This window comes from Nothobranchius furzeri, chromosome 13 (genome assembly GCF_043380555.1).
Source record: "Nothobranchius furzeri strain GRZ-AD chromosome 13, NfurGRZ-RIMD1, whole genome shotgun sequence".
Lineage (NCBI taxonomy): Eukaryota > Metazoa > Chordata > Actinopteri > Cyprinodontiformes > Nothobranchiidae > Nothobranchius > Nothobranchius furzeri.
Genome location: NC_091753.1, coordinates 30074185 through 30091366, shown reverse-complemented (window position 1 = coordinate 30091366; position 17182 = coordinate 30074185). Strand labels below are relative to the sequence as shown.

Here is a 17182-nt window from a genome sequence, read left to right as displayed (position 1 = left end):
GATTACGCGATGATGGCATAAAGAGGGTATGGGGGCGGTCCTTGCGCTGTTGCGGACTTCTGTTTGTTTTGGACATAACTTTCTTTTTTTTGCAAATGAAGCTGTGCTCATTAAGTTGCTTTAAAAGATGTCTATCCCCCACAGTCCCCATGCAGTCTCTGGTGATCTGACCTCCAGCTCTAACAGAGAGAAGCTCCAGGAGTGCTGTAGCACTTGCAGCCCGTGTTTACTTTAATTTTCAATATAGTTTCCAGTTGGATCTCGGTAGTAACTTCCCACGTCATCATGATACTTCCCTCCGTTGCGCCAAGGCACAGTTGCCATTTATGACGGACAATTACTGCAATATTACTACCAAGCAAAGCGGAACAAATGCTGCAAAATGTGCGGTTTTCTTCTGGTTGGACGTGCCCAGAAAACCTCACCAGGGAGGCGTCCAGGAGGTATCCTAACTAGATGCCTGAGCCACCTCCACTGGCTCCTCTCAACGTGGAGGAGCAGTGGGTCCACTCTGAGCCCGTCCCAGATAACCAAGCTTCTCACCCTATCTCTAAGAGAGAGCCCAGCTACCCTGCAGAGAAAACTAATTTTGGCTGCTTGTATCTGCAATCTCGTTCTTTTGGTCACTTCCCAAAGTTTGTGAACATAGATGGGGGTTGAAACATAGATTGACCAGTAAATCGAGAGCTTTGCCTTCCGGCTCAGCTCTCTCTTCACCATGACAGACTGGTACAATGCCCGCACCACTGCAGACGCAGCACCAATTCACCTGTCGATCTCAAGCTCCATCTTTCCCTCACTCGTGAACAAAACCCTGAGATACTTAAACTCCTCCACTTGGTTATAGAGCTGGTCCAGTGCTCTATGGCCAGGATGAAAACCACATTTCTCCTCCTGAATCTGAGGTTCGACAATATGTCAGACCCTCCTTTCCAGAAACCCTGAATAGACTTTACCAGGGAGACTCAGGAGTGTGATCCCTTCTGTAGCTGGAACCCATCCTGTGGTCCCCTTTTTCAATAGGGGAATCACCAACCTGGTCTGCCAATCCAGTGGAACTGCCCCTGATGTCCATGTGATATTGCAGAGCCGCATCAGCCAACACAACCCTGCAACATCCAGAGCCTTAAGGAACTCTGGGCAGATCTCATCCCCACCCACAGTCTTGCCACCGAGGAGCATTTTGACCACCTCAGTGACTTCAGCAGCAGAGATTGGAGAGCCCAACCCAAAGTCTCTGGACTCTGCTTCCTTACTGGAAGATGTGCCGGTGGGATTGAGGAGGTCTTCGGAGTAGTCTGCCCACCAATTCACAACGTCCCAAGTCAAGGTAAGTGGCACACATCCCCACTGTAAACAGTATTGGTAGGGCGCTGCTTTCCCCTCCTGTTGCGCCAGATGGTGGACCAGAATAACCTCGAACTCCTCCCACGCCTGGGTTTTTGCCTCTGACCACTCGGGTTGCATTCCGCTTGCCCTGCAGTTACCCATCAGCTTCCTCTGGAGTCAGGGCCAGATTAACACTTTGTTGTACCCTGGGCAACAATATTCAAGGGCCCCATCATCACAACCCAAGGATCACCATAATATGGTCACATACAGAATATATTACTGTAATATGTAGTAAATATACTCAATACTTGAATGCCTGACATCACGTAACCCGCTCAGGGTAACCTTTGACACACCTTGTGTGGACTGACCAATGAGGAGAGGGTCTTAACTTGAGGCCCTCTCTTCATTGGTCAGTCTGCATGAGACTGACTCTCAACTGACGTTCAAAGTCATAGGCAGCGAAGCGTCTCTGTGCAGCGCAAAAGCCCGGGTGGACAGTTTGTTTAATGTAGGGTGATCATATTTCCATTTCCAAAAAAGAGGACAGGGGATCTGTGCCTATGACGTCACACTATGGCAACGCCACACAAAACCACGTTGGGACCCTTTTTTTTTTGTTAGAACTAAATTAATATCAGATTCTGCCAATAAAAGGGCTCCAAAACAATTCATATGTAAATATTTAGCATGTTTATAGCAAAATCTCATTTTTCTGCTTTAGTACTGCAATAATAATAGTAGTGCTATTAATAATAAATTATTATACCTTTTGTTTTACTACAGCATCAGTAAACTTCCTGTGCACAGATTATTAAGGATGATTGTTTCAGCTGTGTGATTAGACGATAGGATCAATGGCCTTGGCCCCCAAAATTTCTTGAAACGGCCCTGGGCGTGTGACTGAGTTTTGAAGGTGATCTGAACTGTATCAGATGTATAAATATGACGTGTGTATAACTTATTGCTTTATACAGGTAAAAACGTGTAGTGGAGATAAATCTACCTACATTTTACTTTTCAACACTTTGTTTTGTTTTCTTGTTTGTATTTTACTATTTCCTGTCCTGTCTGTCTCTCATCTTCCTGCATCTCCTCTAAACTCTCCAGAAAATCTGCTGCCTGGATTCTTACTTTTTCACCTCATCAGTTACTTTTGAGCAGATCAAAGGGATCTCCTGACCACAAAGTGGAGAGCGCGTTTCGATGCTGCGTCAGTGAGGTGAAATCACCGCAGCACAGGTGATGAGCTCCGCAGTAGCAGAGGCTTCAGGCACAAATAAGACAGAAAGTAGAGAACATGTGCGGACATGAACGATCGGGTGCTAATTATAGTTTTTTGGTTGCGCCGCTTTGAGAATGGACCGTGCGCTGGACGCAGCAGACAGGAGCGCCGCGCACCAACGATCATCGCTCTCTGCTCAAAAGAGTCCATGAATGATGTAATATAGGTAAAAAAAACTTTTTTTCTGGCTCCCCTGGGTGTGTAGGATATCCAGGTCCCCCATAATTCGATCCCTGCTCCTGGATGAAAAGCCGGACATTTTCATCTACAAGCACGGGTCAAGTTCGACATTTTTGGGGAAGGAAAGACAGGAAATCGGATGCGGAAATGGAGAGAAGCTACCGAGATTTTCAGAATAAAGAACGTATTGCCTTCCGGTTGCTTTGCTTTTAAAAAAGGTTACTAACTGTGCGTCCCCGTGAGAAGTTATCACCTAGCTGGCGGTCTCCGTTGTTTTTCAGGTCCGTATTGGCGATTATAAAACGGACAGAACATAAAACACAAACCATGTTGTAATTTTCTCCTGCTTGTTGTTGTGTTTACTGACGAAGTCACTCGTGTGACTTCGTGCTCTGTCGGTGACAGCTGCTCCCCTGCTGCTTTGCGTCTCATGGGAAGGGCCAAGCAGCAGTTTACGCGAGCAAGACGTGCTGCTGCAGTAACGTGCTGCTGACGGCTCCGGTGGAAACCCGGGGTAAGGTATCCTGGTGCCAAGAGCACATATGGACACCTTTATGTCTGAACATGGTGTTTATTGTGGAAAATCCATGTCAAGCACATAAGTCCAATGACAAAACACCACTCCAATTCAGATCAGGGGGTCGTTCCTCCCCGTCACACCTCTCCAGGTCACACTGTTGCCCACGTGAGCGTTAAAGTCCCCCAGCAGAATGAGAAATTAGTAAATAAAAAATTTTAATAAAAACTTTTTTAAACAAATTTTTTAAACCGCAAATTTTATCTTCATAGCGTTTGTGAAGACAGCAACAGGTGCATTACACTGTTCCAAATTTCTAAAATCTTTTTTGAAATAAGAATTTAAATAATTGTTTGAAATGTTTTCTGAATTGTTTGTGTTTCTCAAATTTGAGGCAAATCCATCCATTCATTTTTACTTATGTGGAGTCAAGTTGCAGGGGCAGCAGCTTAAGTAGAGAGGTCCAGAATTACCTCTCCCCACTTGGGCCAGGTTCTCCAGGGGAACCCAGAGGCGTTGCCTGGCCTGCCTAGAAACATAGTCCCTCCAGCATGTCCTGGGTCTTCACTTAGGTCTACTCCTATTTGGACGTGACTGGAAAACCTCACCAGGGAGGTGTCAGGGAGGCATCCTGACCAGATGCCTGAGCCACCTCAAAAAAGGCAAGTGGATTGGACCCATATTGTTTTTTAACGAAAGAAAAATAAAGGAAATTGGTATGCCAGCCCAAAAATGTCTGGTCTTAGCTGACACCCCCCCCCCCCCCCCCCCCCCCCCCCCGGAACATTTTATGGGGGTTCAACTGAATTCAGGACAGAAACGAGTGTATTAAAGATCTAAATCAGGAAATTAGCACTGAGATTTTCTTGGAATAGTTAAAAAACGTTGTACAAAAACACAAACAAGGTGGTGAGATCAAATTGTTCCAGTGGCAGGTTTTGCTCTAAATTTGACAGAAAAACTAAAACATAATCACAGGTGTATTTCATTGTCAATACGCAAACACAGAGCAGATTGCTTTACAAAGTCCTTAGAAATATACATTTTGATACGGGGTCATGCAGTGGTGACACACAGCTGTGTTCCTGAAGGCATGTTGCTAGGCAACCGACATTCCGGCTATCAACCGGTGTCACATGGCTTCAGCAGCACACAGCAGTGGCCCATTCAGCTGAAGGGATGCTAACTTTCTGAGCTTGAATACTAACAAAACAACAGGCTCCATGGGTAACCGCTGCCGGGCTCCAGTGCTAAACCGAGCCATTCATGATGTGTTAACAAACACTAGGAGTATTTACCACAAGGAGATTGGGACATGTCAGAAAGGTAAGCTAACCCTAACGTAACACCGGTGTTCCTTCTGAATCTATCTTGTTTAACAGGCGAAACATAATATTTATTTTCTGTTCATCTCTATGAAGTGTGTTCAGCAGAGCAGAAACAAAACGACGCAGTATTAATTAAAAAGGCACAAATGTTCATCTATCACCTGCGTACAGGGACTATTATAAGCTAATAGCAGCTGCTCAGGTGTCCACTGGTGCCATGGCAACGGGTCCTAATCTGCATTGTCAGGCCCAGTTCACTGTAACTCAAACCGCTTGGCCGGTGGTCAGGGTTTCAGCACACACAGGGCTTACATTACTAAAACATTCCCATCCAGAGTCCATTAGAACAGGAAGCAAAGGTGGTTAAGCACCATATTAATCTTTTCATTTGTCTCCATCAGTTCTTCAGGTGTGAACACTCTCAGTGGCAGTTTTCCTAAATCCCACTCATCCCAGTATTCAGAACTCGGAGTCACACGGACAGCTGTCTCAGCGGACCTCAGTCCTGATTCTGGACTAGCATCTACACCTGTGAGTCACACACACACTCACACACACACACACACACACACACACACACACACACACACACACACACACACACACACACACACACACACACACACACACACACACACAAGTTTGTTTTTCTATCCACATTAGGAATTTGTATTCATTTGCATTCATTTTAGTAACCTCACCCTAACCCTAACCAGTGTATTCCTTAACCTAACTGTAACAAAAACTATTTTCACATCTCACCTCTAAACCTCACGCCTAAGCCTAAAACAGGGGGTCCTGGGTTTTGGTCCTAATTGGTTGTCTGAAGATTAGAGAATATGCCAGTTTTGGTCCTAAGCAGGATAGTTTAACAAGTACACCCACACACACAAACACACACACACGTACAACATTTCCTCCCAGCATATACATGCAGCTTAATAACTGAAATTTGCCAACTTTAGTTTTCACCCACTCCAGTCCAGGTTGTGGGGGTAGCAGCTTCAGCAGAGAGAGCCAAATCCTGTCCCTGGAAACCTCTACTAGCTCCACCAGCAGGATATGTCACGTTGAGAGCAGGAGGAGGTTAGGACCCAAGATGCAGAAACACCAGACGACACGAGGCAGGAGCGATTTGTAAAGTAAAATCCCTTTTATTTGGATGGGGAACAAAAAAGTCCAAAAGGGCAGGAAGCCAAAACCTAATAACTAAACTCAGACCTAAACCAAAAGCTCACTTACTGAGCAGAGACCTAGAGACTAGTATGGAGGGACAAAACAACGCTGACATAAGACAATGGGCCGACAACAGACAGAGAAGTAGACAGGGTTAAATACTCTGGGGAAGGATGAGAGGGCGATGAGCTGCATGTGTGTGGGGAGAGGAACTTAGTGAAAACAATGAACTAATCTGTGAGGGGAGAGTAACTTGACCTAAGAGTAAAAACAAAACCTGAAGACAAGAAGATAAAGATAAACAACTAATGATCTGAGGAGAACTAAAAAACCAGTGGAGAAAGAAGCACACTAAAAGAGACTAATAAATGAAAAGCTGAATCTATAGGAAAAAAAACTACAGAAAGAAAAACTACAGAGGTGTGACTAAGGGAGACCACGGGAGCAACGGACCTGGGGGGATTCCTGGGGAGGGGGAAAACCTAGAGGGGCTGCAGATCAGGGAACACATGACGAAGATGCAGACAAAGACACATGAGGATGCTAGATGACACATAAGGAGAACCTAGAGAGGGATGGAGAACACAAGGAGACACATGAGGGAGACGCAGACGCAGACCATGACAGGCATTCTCTGGTCTATGTGTCCAATGTGTCCTAGATTGACCTGGGGGTCTGCTGCCAGCAAGACACGACTGAAACACCTTCCCTTGGAGGCTTCCAGGGCAGTGGGTTGTCCAGGCATTTTAAATGGGTGGTCCAGGTGGGGCTTTTATTTTTTAAAGGTTAGGCAACTATGGTTATGCTCTCTTCTATTTTTCTTTTAGGAGGGGTTGAGTCACCCCTCCAAAAAATCTTTGTTTGCATTGTAGTGAATTTGTGAGCTCCACATTGTATCATCTCTTCTTCTTCTTCTTCTTCTTCTTCTTCTCCTCCTCCTCCTCCTCCTCCTCCTCCTCCTCCTCCTCCTCCTCCTCCTCAAAAATAATAAATGAATACAGAAATGCTATGTAGGCCTGGAACTAGAAACCAGTGTTTAAAGTGTATGCTGCCACTCACGATTTTGCGGTTGTAAACCCCAAACCCTCTATGGACAATGTCATGTAAACTTAAACAGAACTCAGTGGGGTGGCACTTGGAGTGGCCATTCAGATTCCAAGGGTGGCATGTGCTACCGCAGGCCACTTCCTGGACATGCCCCTTATGGTGGGGGAATTCCACCAACTGCCCAAACCACCTCAGCTGGCTCTTCTTGATGTGGAGGAGCTGCGGCTCTAATCTGTATCTCTTTACCCTATCTCTAAGGCTGAGCACCAGGGGCGGATTTAGGACTGAAGAAGATCCGGGGCTTAGCACACACACACATGCACGCGCGCGCGCACACACACACGTGACACGCACTAGTCAATATCATATATATTTTGAGCCGCAATTAGGCTCAAAACAAGAGGAGACAGGGCTTTTTCGGTAGCAGGCCCAAAATTATGGAATGATCTTCCATTATCTGTGCGACTCTCCACGTCAGTAGAGGTTTTTAAGAAGGCGCTGAAGACTCATTATTATAATCTAGCTTTTAAATCTGTGTGTTAACTGATGTTTTGTATTTTGCTGTTTTTAATTTTTTCATTGGGTTCCTATATATTCTTTGTTTTTATCTTTTTAGTTTAGTCTTGTGCAGCACCTTGGTGACATGATAGGTGTTTGTAAGGTGCTTTTATAAATAAAGGTGATGATGATGATGATGATGATGATGATGATGATGATGATGATGATACTTGTCTTGTACCACATAACTTTTCATCTGAAGCTACATATTAAGCATGTTCAGGGCAGAGTATTGTTCCTGTTAGTGTTTAGTGTGAGATGATAGTAAATATTCCCTTTCTTTCTCCAACAACTTTACCTGATAGTAAGCTAACTTTAAGCAAACCAGCAGCACAACAAATATTTTCAAATAAGACTCACAAACCTGAGTCAACGCCAGTCTCATCAAAGCTGGGGTTCTGTCGTACTTTTGGTCTAAAAAATGTCCTTATTTCCATCTTCACTCATGGTTTCAGGCAGAGACTGTAGAAGAAGTCGGCTGCTGAAGGGCTTCTTCTTCAGTGGTGGAGGCTCAGGCAGGCTGTATACAAACTACTGCCAGCTGCGCCCTCTCTGTTGGACTTTGGTACTGCATGTTACTTCCGCGATTTAGATCCGGGGCTTTTCATAAAACATCCGGGGCTTCAGCCCAAGTAGCCGGGCCTAACGCCACCCCTGCTGAGCACAAACACCTGTCGGGTGAAAACCCATTTTGGCCACTTATACTCGATATCTTGTTTCTTCTGTCATTGCATGCAGTTCATGTCTATGCGTGATGATTGGAATGAAAATCACACGGTACACTGAGAGATTTGCTTTCTGACTTAGCTCCCTCTAACTGCTGACCGGTGGAGCATCCTCATCATCACCACGACCTGCCTGTTGACCTCCCGTTTCCTCACTAATGAACAAGATCATGAGATACCTATAGGGCCTTCACATTTGACCTTGCTCGGTTCGGTCTTAGCATCGACCCGGTCAGTGGCGGTTCTACATGGAATTACTCCCCGGGCGAGTCCCCCTTTAAGCCCCCCCACCCCCACCACCACCCCACACCACCCCACCTGCACAAACACATGCATGTTTTCTACAAACAGGCATGTTTTATTAGAACGACTATTGAACATTCATTTTTCTAAGTTGCACATATTTACATTAATTACTATGAAGTTGTCAGAATGTAAAGCAATATACATTATATACTGTATCAAAATATATAGAATCAAATATACAAAAACAACTAAACTAACTAAATATTAAAAATATATGAACATAATATATAATAAATATTCTAAATAGTAGGGCTGCACAATGTATCGAAAAATTATCGTCATCGCGATAACAGGACGTGCGATAGGCCCACCGCAAAGCACGTCAAAAACGGCGATAAATGTTTGGTTCAAACATTTCCATCCGTGTCATACATCAACTTTTTGTAAACCAGCTCTGTTTTTTAAGCGGAAATATTATTTGACCAATCAAATGTAGCCCTTCTGATATGCAGCCAATCAGACGGGTCCGTTCACGTAACACGCCCGCCCCCTACGTAGACCCTTACCCCAAAATTCCACTATCTCTGCTCTGCCCCCCACTTTCCGCTGCCGCTCGCTTCCCATGTTCGTCATGCTGGCTCATATTAACGAACTCACTTTGTGCTGAGGTTTCTGGAATCAGTGCTGCTTTCAAACGTGAACGTGAGTCCGCTCTGTGTCGTTAAGCAGCTGATAATAACCGGGTTGACTCCCACACGTGCCTGTGAACCAACCCACCATTAGCCCCAGGCTCCAGTTAGCTTCCAGCTAAAAGGCTGCAGCACTCTCCTCCCAGTCCTACCCTGCTAAAGAGGGCCTGGGAAAGTTCCCCCACACATCAAAGTGATTTTTCATTTATGAGCTTTTATAACCTTGTTAATCAGGATAGTTGATTTGCTGCTGCACATACACTGTCAGTCAGAAGCTCTGCTAGCCGGTTATCTTAGAGGAGCTAGTTCAATTTGTTAGCTTGTTATCAGAATCATAGTTGCAGTTTCATCATCTGAGCTGCTTTTTAAGATCTAGGTAAACTTGTTCAATTTAGGGTTAAAAACAAACGTTTTCACATATTTTCCATGTAGTTTTTTGCCAGTTCCTCTTCTGAAAGGTAGACAATTGTTTTTCTCTTTCCCTCAGAAAATCTTAATATTCTCCTAGTTTGGCCCAGCACAGTTCACTTCCCAATTACAGCAACAGCCTTATAACATAACCACATAAGTGGAGAAAATGCTCAGTAGCAATGAGAGAATTTGCTGTTGCATTTAAGTGATGTTAACTATTGTTTAACATTTAAACTTATTTTCTTTTTCTTTTTTTCATTTATTCAAAAACCCTGGTAAGGGATGTTTTTCTGTATTTGGAGCATCAGAAAAAGTTTTATAGTGGAGGTGATGTTTTAAAGTCACTGAGAAACTGCATGCATGCAGTTTGTTGTTTCGCTGCTAATACAGTAGCAGGTGCAGCTGCATATTTTTTCAATAAAAATGGTATGCTGTAATGGAATTCATGCATTAATTTTTGTTTGCTTTGAACCCAGAGCAAACGTCACACGCCAGACGACATCAACACTGCATACTTTAGTATTTGTTCATTTATCGTGAGTAATATCGGTATTGCAAAATTAAGCACTGTTATCGAATATCGCAGGTTTTCCTAATATCGTACAGCCCTACTAAATAGCAAAAATATTTCACACATAACAAACTAAAGATAATCACTACAGCACTGCACTTAGAACAGAAAACACAAACTAAAATTAAAACCTAACCTTGATGCAAAGTCATCAATAATGTCATCATATGAAATCTGCTCCCCTACTGAGTGATTGATACTAATCAGAGCCAGGTTAGTGAGCCGCCCCTGAAACATAGGTGACCTCAGGTATGACTTGATCAAGTTTTGAAAAGCTCCTCTCAGCTTTAGCCACAGGGACTGGCAGAGCAGTCCAAAAGTTGGGGTAGATCTGCAATAGATCTTTATCATGATCCATAATATTTTACAATTGCCTCTGAAATTGTAATTTAAACTGACATAAAAATAAACTGTAGACTAACAAAAATGCCAACTTTTACAGAACAAATCATGTAAAAAATAATCAGTGCAGCCATCTGCAATAAATGAACAGGATAGTTAGTGGTGACTGGGGAGTTTTCTTCTGCTTGTAGAGTTGTTTTATTTATTATCATGTGAACTTGATCAACATGTGTTTGTTGTTCAGGCAGACCACGGGCTGCAGCGAGCATTTAACAAATCCTAGTTTGAATCAGTGAAAAACGATTCAAGGAATTTTTTCGAACCATTTGAATATTCGTTTCAATATTTCAGCCCTATTAGCTCTGTTAGCAATTAGTTGACCGAATTTAACCGTTAAAATCCCAGTTAACTGGTTCAAAAAATTAAAACATGCAGCATGAGAGCTTACATACCTTTATCTTTCTGCCCTTTTTTTTCTTCTTCATTTTCATGAATCGGGCACCTGGTGGTTTTAGCCTTTTTATGTTCATCTCTTCTGTTTGGCTCTTAACTCATTGTCCTTTAGTCAGGACTAAACAATTTGACCTTGATGGGGGGGGTGACCACAAAATCGTTTTGTTTTTCCTTTTTTTATTCGGCCATTTCACACAATTCAGAAAAACCTGAAACAATGATAGGCCTGTGTTTATGATATTATGAATGAAATGTGCGTTAAATGGAAGAACATCAAGATGTGATTGACTTTAGCCATGTTAATACAGTTGATTCAGCCCCTACCCACTCATTTCATTTGGACCCACCCAGAGGTGAATTCCCCCACCGCACCCCTCCCCTTCCCTTCCGGAGCACATGAACGTTCTCAGTCAGCATGAACGCCTGCAGCTGCAGGGGGCGCCAACTTGCTGTTTCCAATCCAGACACTGTCATATGACAATAGAAAACCTCGGTGCAGCGCAGATTTCTTTCTTTCTTTCTTTCTTTCTTTTTATTGAACGCTTGTGCGCCCCTTTTGTGTCATGAAAAAATGCCGCCCCGGGCAACTGCCCTGTCTGCCCGTGCCTAAAACCGCTACTGGACCCGGTTTTGTTCACTCAGTGGTGTCTGTTGTTCACACATGAACAAGAAGTTTACTCCACTGCATCCAGACTGATAGTAAATAGAGCATGCGGGAAGCTGCCACTGGCTGATTCTACCCGCCAATCAGAGGCTCCCACCAGTAAGTAGGAGTGAACTTCAGCTGGTCAATCAGTAAGTAGTGGCTGTGCTGGCTCAGCTGGCACGAAGCGGACCGCGATAGAACAGGTCCCAAAAACGGTCAGCTGAGCACGGAAAACGCAGATTACCCAGATGTTAACACAATTACAGAGTCAGGCAGACCCAGATGTGAAAGCATCATTATACTCCCCCACTTGAAGTGAGACATCTCCTCCGACCTGGGGTTCGCAATGCACCAATTTCTAGTTAAGAACCATGGTCATGGATTAAGAGGTGCTGATCTTCATCTCAGCTGCTTCATACCCTTTCTTAAATAACCAAGAGTGAAAAAAAAAAAAGAAATAAAAACCTGAAGAGATTTGTAAGGGCACCAGTACTACTTAGCCCAGTAAGTTTTACAGTGTATTATTTTATTATTTGGATGCCTTTATAAAATAGAATTAGGTGGTTGTGATGTCACAGTGAAAGTTTCGTATAGATCTGTTATTTGATTGTGAACAAAATGATGTCTTTCATACTCTGGTGGAGAGATGCATGACAAGTGGGATTAGATTAGGTGCAGAAGAGAGACAAGGTAATAAAAACTCCAGTGGCTCTCGTCAGTCACTGAAACAATTGGAGTCACCCTGTTACACACTTAGCTGTAACAGTTAATGGCCTCTATAATGACACACTGAATTTTGACATTCCATAGAGTTAGACTGATGGGACGCACCTGTTGTTCTCCTCCGCCTGCTTTATCCAGTTAAATGATGCAGATGTTCCCCTGCAGAATTTCAGCCAAGATGCATTTCACAGTTTGTAGCAGACTTTTGGTTAAACTCAGGAAAGGATGTGACTCACTGACGTGTTCTGAGCATACTTCGCTGAATGATGCATTTGCATGTTACGTCTGATAGCAGAAGTTCAAACATTGGATTTGGTTACATTACAGCTGCCTCTCACTCTGAGTGGTCACATCAGTCACCTTATCCTGGTCTTCATCTCCTCAGCTTCCATCAAGTCGCTTCCGGTTTGTGTCCTGGCATCGCCTGGAGCAGTGTGATGTGACAGGTGACCAGCTGACCTGCCCCCGGGTCAGAGAAGGTGTGTGACTTGTATTTTTTTTTCAGCAGCTGAAAGTGTCAAAAATTGCAAATATCGTCTGGATTTTAGTATCGCAATATATCACATTGCCTGTGTTGTGATATATGTCGTATCGTCAGACTCTCGCCAGTACACACCTCTATTCATCAAGCAAAATGATTATTCTCAATTGTCTTCAGCAATTAAAATGATTGTTTCTGATTATAATCGGTCACTCTGAGTTTTTTCATGCAGGCTGAACCTGAAAATAGTTTCCTACACCTATCTCCTGCATTAGCTTCTGATAGAAAATAGATGGTGAAACGCTAGGATTTGAAAAGCCTACAGGTCTACATCACACTGTCACCTAACATTCATGAACTCACCCATCTTAACTCACAAGGAAGGCTGTTGTTTGTTTAGCATCCAGGAAATGACAGAGAACGTCTAGATAAAGCCAACTGTATGCAGTACAACTCCACAACACGGCAAAACTCCTTCAGACATGTGTTATCTGTGGAGATAAAACATCAGCATTACAAAGCAAACAGAGTTGGTGGTAGATGTCCAAATATCTGGAAATAAGACTCCGAATTCTGACGTCTGAAGCTCTCCTCTAAATAGCCAAACATCTATTAACATGAGGCCCAGGCTGAGGCTTTTCCCCAGAGCTAGCTCTGAAGTCACATGGCTCTGATGCACATGTATCTCTTTACCCTATCAGAATTTTAAGCATTATAATTACACTTAAACAGAAAAGTTACAAACAAATTCACCCCCCTCAGAGTTGTCATGAATGTAAACTAGATCTATTAAATCTAAAATATGTTGTTGTGACCAGGCTGTAAGCACATTTATTTCTGATCTAAAATTGTCATTTTAACATGGGAGTCAATGAGGATTTGCTCACTTCTGGTGGCAGCCCCTAGAGGATGAGAGTGAAACTGCAATTTTAGCCACTTCCTTGCTGGCTCCAGGTCTGAGAATCTGGGGTTCCTCCTCGGTTGGGACCATCGACATATAAATATTGGACAATGGGTTTCCATAGTCTCCAATAACACGTTTTTGAGGCTAAATGGGAGGTGGCCACCACCGCCATTTTGACCGTGTCACAGGTTTCATCAAGCCCAGACAATTCCACAAAAGGGAAGAGAGGAGGAGCTGAGGGTGTGGCTGTAAGGCTGGGATCAGCTGATGACACCTGGTCGAACTAGCTACAAGCTAACCTGAAGCTAACCCAAAGCTAATGCGGAGGTGGGAGCTAAGCTAACGGAGGTTACGCCGGGCTGACCACTGGGTAAAACCGGGTGGGACACAGAGGTCTCCCGAAAGCTGCTGAAAGCCGGCAGCCCGCGCAGCACACAGAAGCCGCGATCAGACAGAGATGCGCCGAGCTGTGGGGAGGGGAGACCCGGGTGGAAAACATCGGTCTCCCGAGAGCTCCACAAGCCGATAGTCGGAACCCAGCTCCACCAACATGTTATATTTCAACCCATTTTCTAAAGTGCAGCATTGTGTTAAATGCACTGGGTTTTACCCTATTACATTTAAATTTCATGGTTAAACAGTACATGTTAAAATCTAAGCTCAGCTCGGCAGTGACCTAAAATACATAAATATAATTTTACTTACTGAAAAAAATGAAGTGGAGACTCCTTGGATGCTCTATTAGTGCAATTAATGCCACAGCAAGTCATTTTGTCCAACAATTGCACAAAAAATATCCAAAAAAAAATACACAAACACAGAGACTCAAAATGCCGGAGCAGTTTCCAAGCCAGACCGAGGCTCTACTGAGGCCTTTCCACGGAGCTAGCTCTGCGGTCACGTGGGTCTGATGCTCGTTAATTATACAGAATTTTAGGCTTTTAATACACTTAAACAGAAGAGTGAGAAAAAAATTCACCCCCCTCAGAGTTGTCATGAGTGTAAACTAGATCGTTTAAACCAAAAACATGTTTTGAAACCAGGCTGTAAACATGTTGATTTCTGCTGTGAAATAGGTATTTTTTAACATGGGGGTCAATGAGGATTTGCTTGTTTCTGACACCTGCCCCTAGTGGATGAGGGTGGAACTGCAATTTATGGTACTTCTGGGTTGGCCTCAATTTTTCACCCGCATTGTGGGGGCCTGGTTAGGACACATCTCTCATCATCTGTTTAAATGTGTATCGTTTAATCAAAATGTATTCAAGCTAATTATGATGTAGACCTATTTTCAGCAGTTTTATTATTCTAGAAGAGAAACAGACCTGGCGCACAGAATAGGGCAGTTTTATTACATTTCATACCCAGGTATAACACACATGTGTTTATCCTATGTACTTTGCAATGCTGAAGAGTCAACAGATATAAAGTAAGTCCAAAAGTGTGATAAATACAACACGATTTATTATAATTTCACATATTTTATGTTTTTTAGCTTTTTTAATAACAAAAACATACAAACATATTCAGCAAAACAGGACAGACTGGTTGTTATAGTGCTAAGTTCACATTTTCTTTACAAAAGTCCCCAAAACAGCTGTTCTGCTGATGGCAGGAAGGATAATCAGCACTTAGCGAGGGAACCAGTGACTGTAGAAAATGGTTTGCTGCTAAATGAATAGCCAGTCGTAGGAGAGCCCTTCTAGCCAATCAGAGGCAAGAAATGTGGGATATTCCTTGGACATCCCATAGATATGTATATAAACACAGTTTTTGTATACATATCTATGCATCCTACAAATCCTAATGACGCCCACCAGAGTTCTTGTTCAGTCAGAAGGAAGCCAGTAAAAGCTGCTGCCACCTACCAGTCGGAGAATGAATTGCACCACAGAAAAGAAATACATTAAAAGTTTGGATGTAAATTCTCAATGATTAAAAATCATTACACTGCTTTAAAATATATATTCAGTATCATAATATGAACTTTTATGATATTTCAGTGTATTAATATTTTCTTCCATCCATATTGATGAGTAAAACTTTTGGCCTTTGTCTTTTTTTGACAATTAAAACCAAAAGGGCCATCAGAGGAGGAGCAGTTTCTAAGGCAGGGAGGTAACCTCTTTTTGGAGGAAGGAAGGAGGAAAAGGAGAGAAGAGGAAGGTCAGAGATGGGAGGAGAGACTGCAAGAGAACTGGGAAAACTGTCTGGTAAGTCAACAGGTTTTGTGTTCTTGGGTTGATAAAAATGTGCAACACAGGAGAAAATCAGATAATTAGAGGGAGAGGATATGTTTTACCATCTGCCCTTTTCCAGGAGTTAAATCTGTCCTACCAAGACTTGGGCGATCTCTATCAGCAGGAGAATTTTTTCCGGATACTTCGAAGGTTAATCCGTGTGGAGAAACTACAATTGATCGACAACTCTCTCACCAACCTGAGTTTTGTACGTCTGCCAAGGTACACACAATCCACCACTTCCTTACCTGGTGGGTCCGCTGTTTATTGCTGCTAATACCATCGAAAGACTCCAAAGGTTTATTTCAAGTTGTCTCTAGCACAAATCTCCCAATAGCTGGACAGGAAACAGTCAGCAGTGAAAGGGGAATAAAGCTTACGATGCTCACTTGTTTTGCTCCTGTAAAGTTCAGACTGTGAGTTGAATTAGCATGAACGCTTCACTGTGAAACAAGCATGTCCCAGATGGTGCTCCTGGCAGCTGTTGAAACTCACACAGTCTTTTAAGTGGTTTAAATAAATGTGTAATCAGCTTTGGAGCGACCAAAGCTGTGGATCCCAGCTGAAGTAAGTTGTCCTGATTTTCAGTTTCCTCTTTGTTGAGACTTTCTGAAAGTATGCTGCATTTCATTTTATTTTTCACAGGTGTAGAATGCTGAATCTGCACCGTAACCACCTGGTGTGTCTGCGTCAGCTGCCAAAACTCCCAGTGGTGGAGCACCTATGTCTGTCGGAGAATGCTATCAGCTCCCTGGAGGGACTGGGAGTGCTGGGAAACAGCCCACTGCGCTCCATTAACCTGACCCGCAACCCAGTGACCTTCACTCAGGACTACCGCTCACGGTGAAAAGACTTTAATGAGATGCATGAATTAACAGGAGACAAATAATTCATTTTCGTGTGATCTTCATTGTGTTTCTCTGCTTCTTTTCTGTGCATTCAGTGTTTTCTCCTGTTTGCCAAATCTCGAGGTCTTGGATGGTATTCCCAAGCTGCCAGGGGACTTTCTACCCACCAGATTAAAAGGGCCAGAAAACACCAGGACATGTAACATTTTGTGATGCTCTTCCCCAGTTTGGATGCATAGAATGGGTGGTGGACACTAAAAGTGTCGGCTTTCTTCTCAGAGGAAATATATATGTGTGTGTGTGTGTGTGTGTGTGTGTGTGTGTGTGTGTGTGTGTATGTATATTTACACACATACAGTAACTGTATTTAAGCTGTCACAACTGTTGCAAAGACTTGATAATTTGCACATACACAATTTTTTACTTATCAGTAATTACATTTTTTAAAAAGATTCATTTGTACACATTAAAATATTTTGA

The 17182-nt window shown here is 43.2% G+C and overlaps 1 protein-coding gene across 1 annotated transcript; it reads left to right on the top strand.

Annotated features, from left to right (window-relative positions):
- Window positions 1–4301: 4301 nt before the first annotated feature.
- On the top strand, window positions 4302–17182 carry LOC107380520 (dynein regulatory complex subunit 3). The gene is made up of 7 exons (XM_015951806.3): window positions 4302–4640; window positions 5044–5173; window positions 12615–12708; window positions 15697–15827; window positions 15934–16076; window positions 16500–16697; window positions 16798–17182. Exons 1-7 carry the CDS (start codon window positions 4630–4632, stop codon window positions 16913–16915), a joined length of 825 nt encoding a protein of 274 aa, XP_015807292.3. The 5' UTR covers window positions 4302–4629; the 3' UTR covers window positions 16916–17182.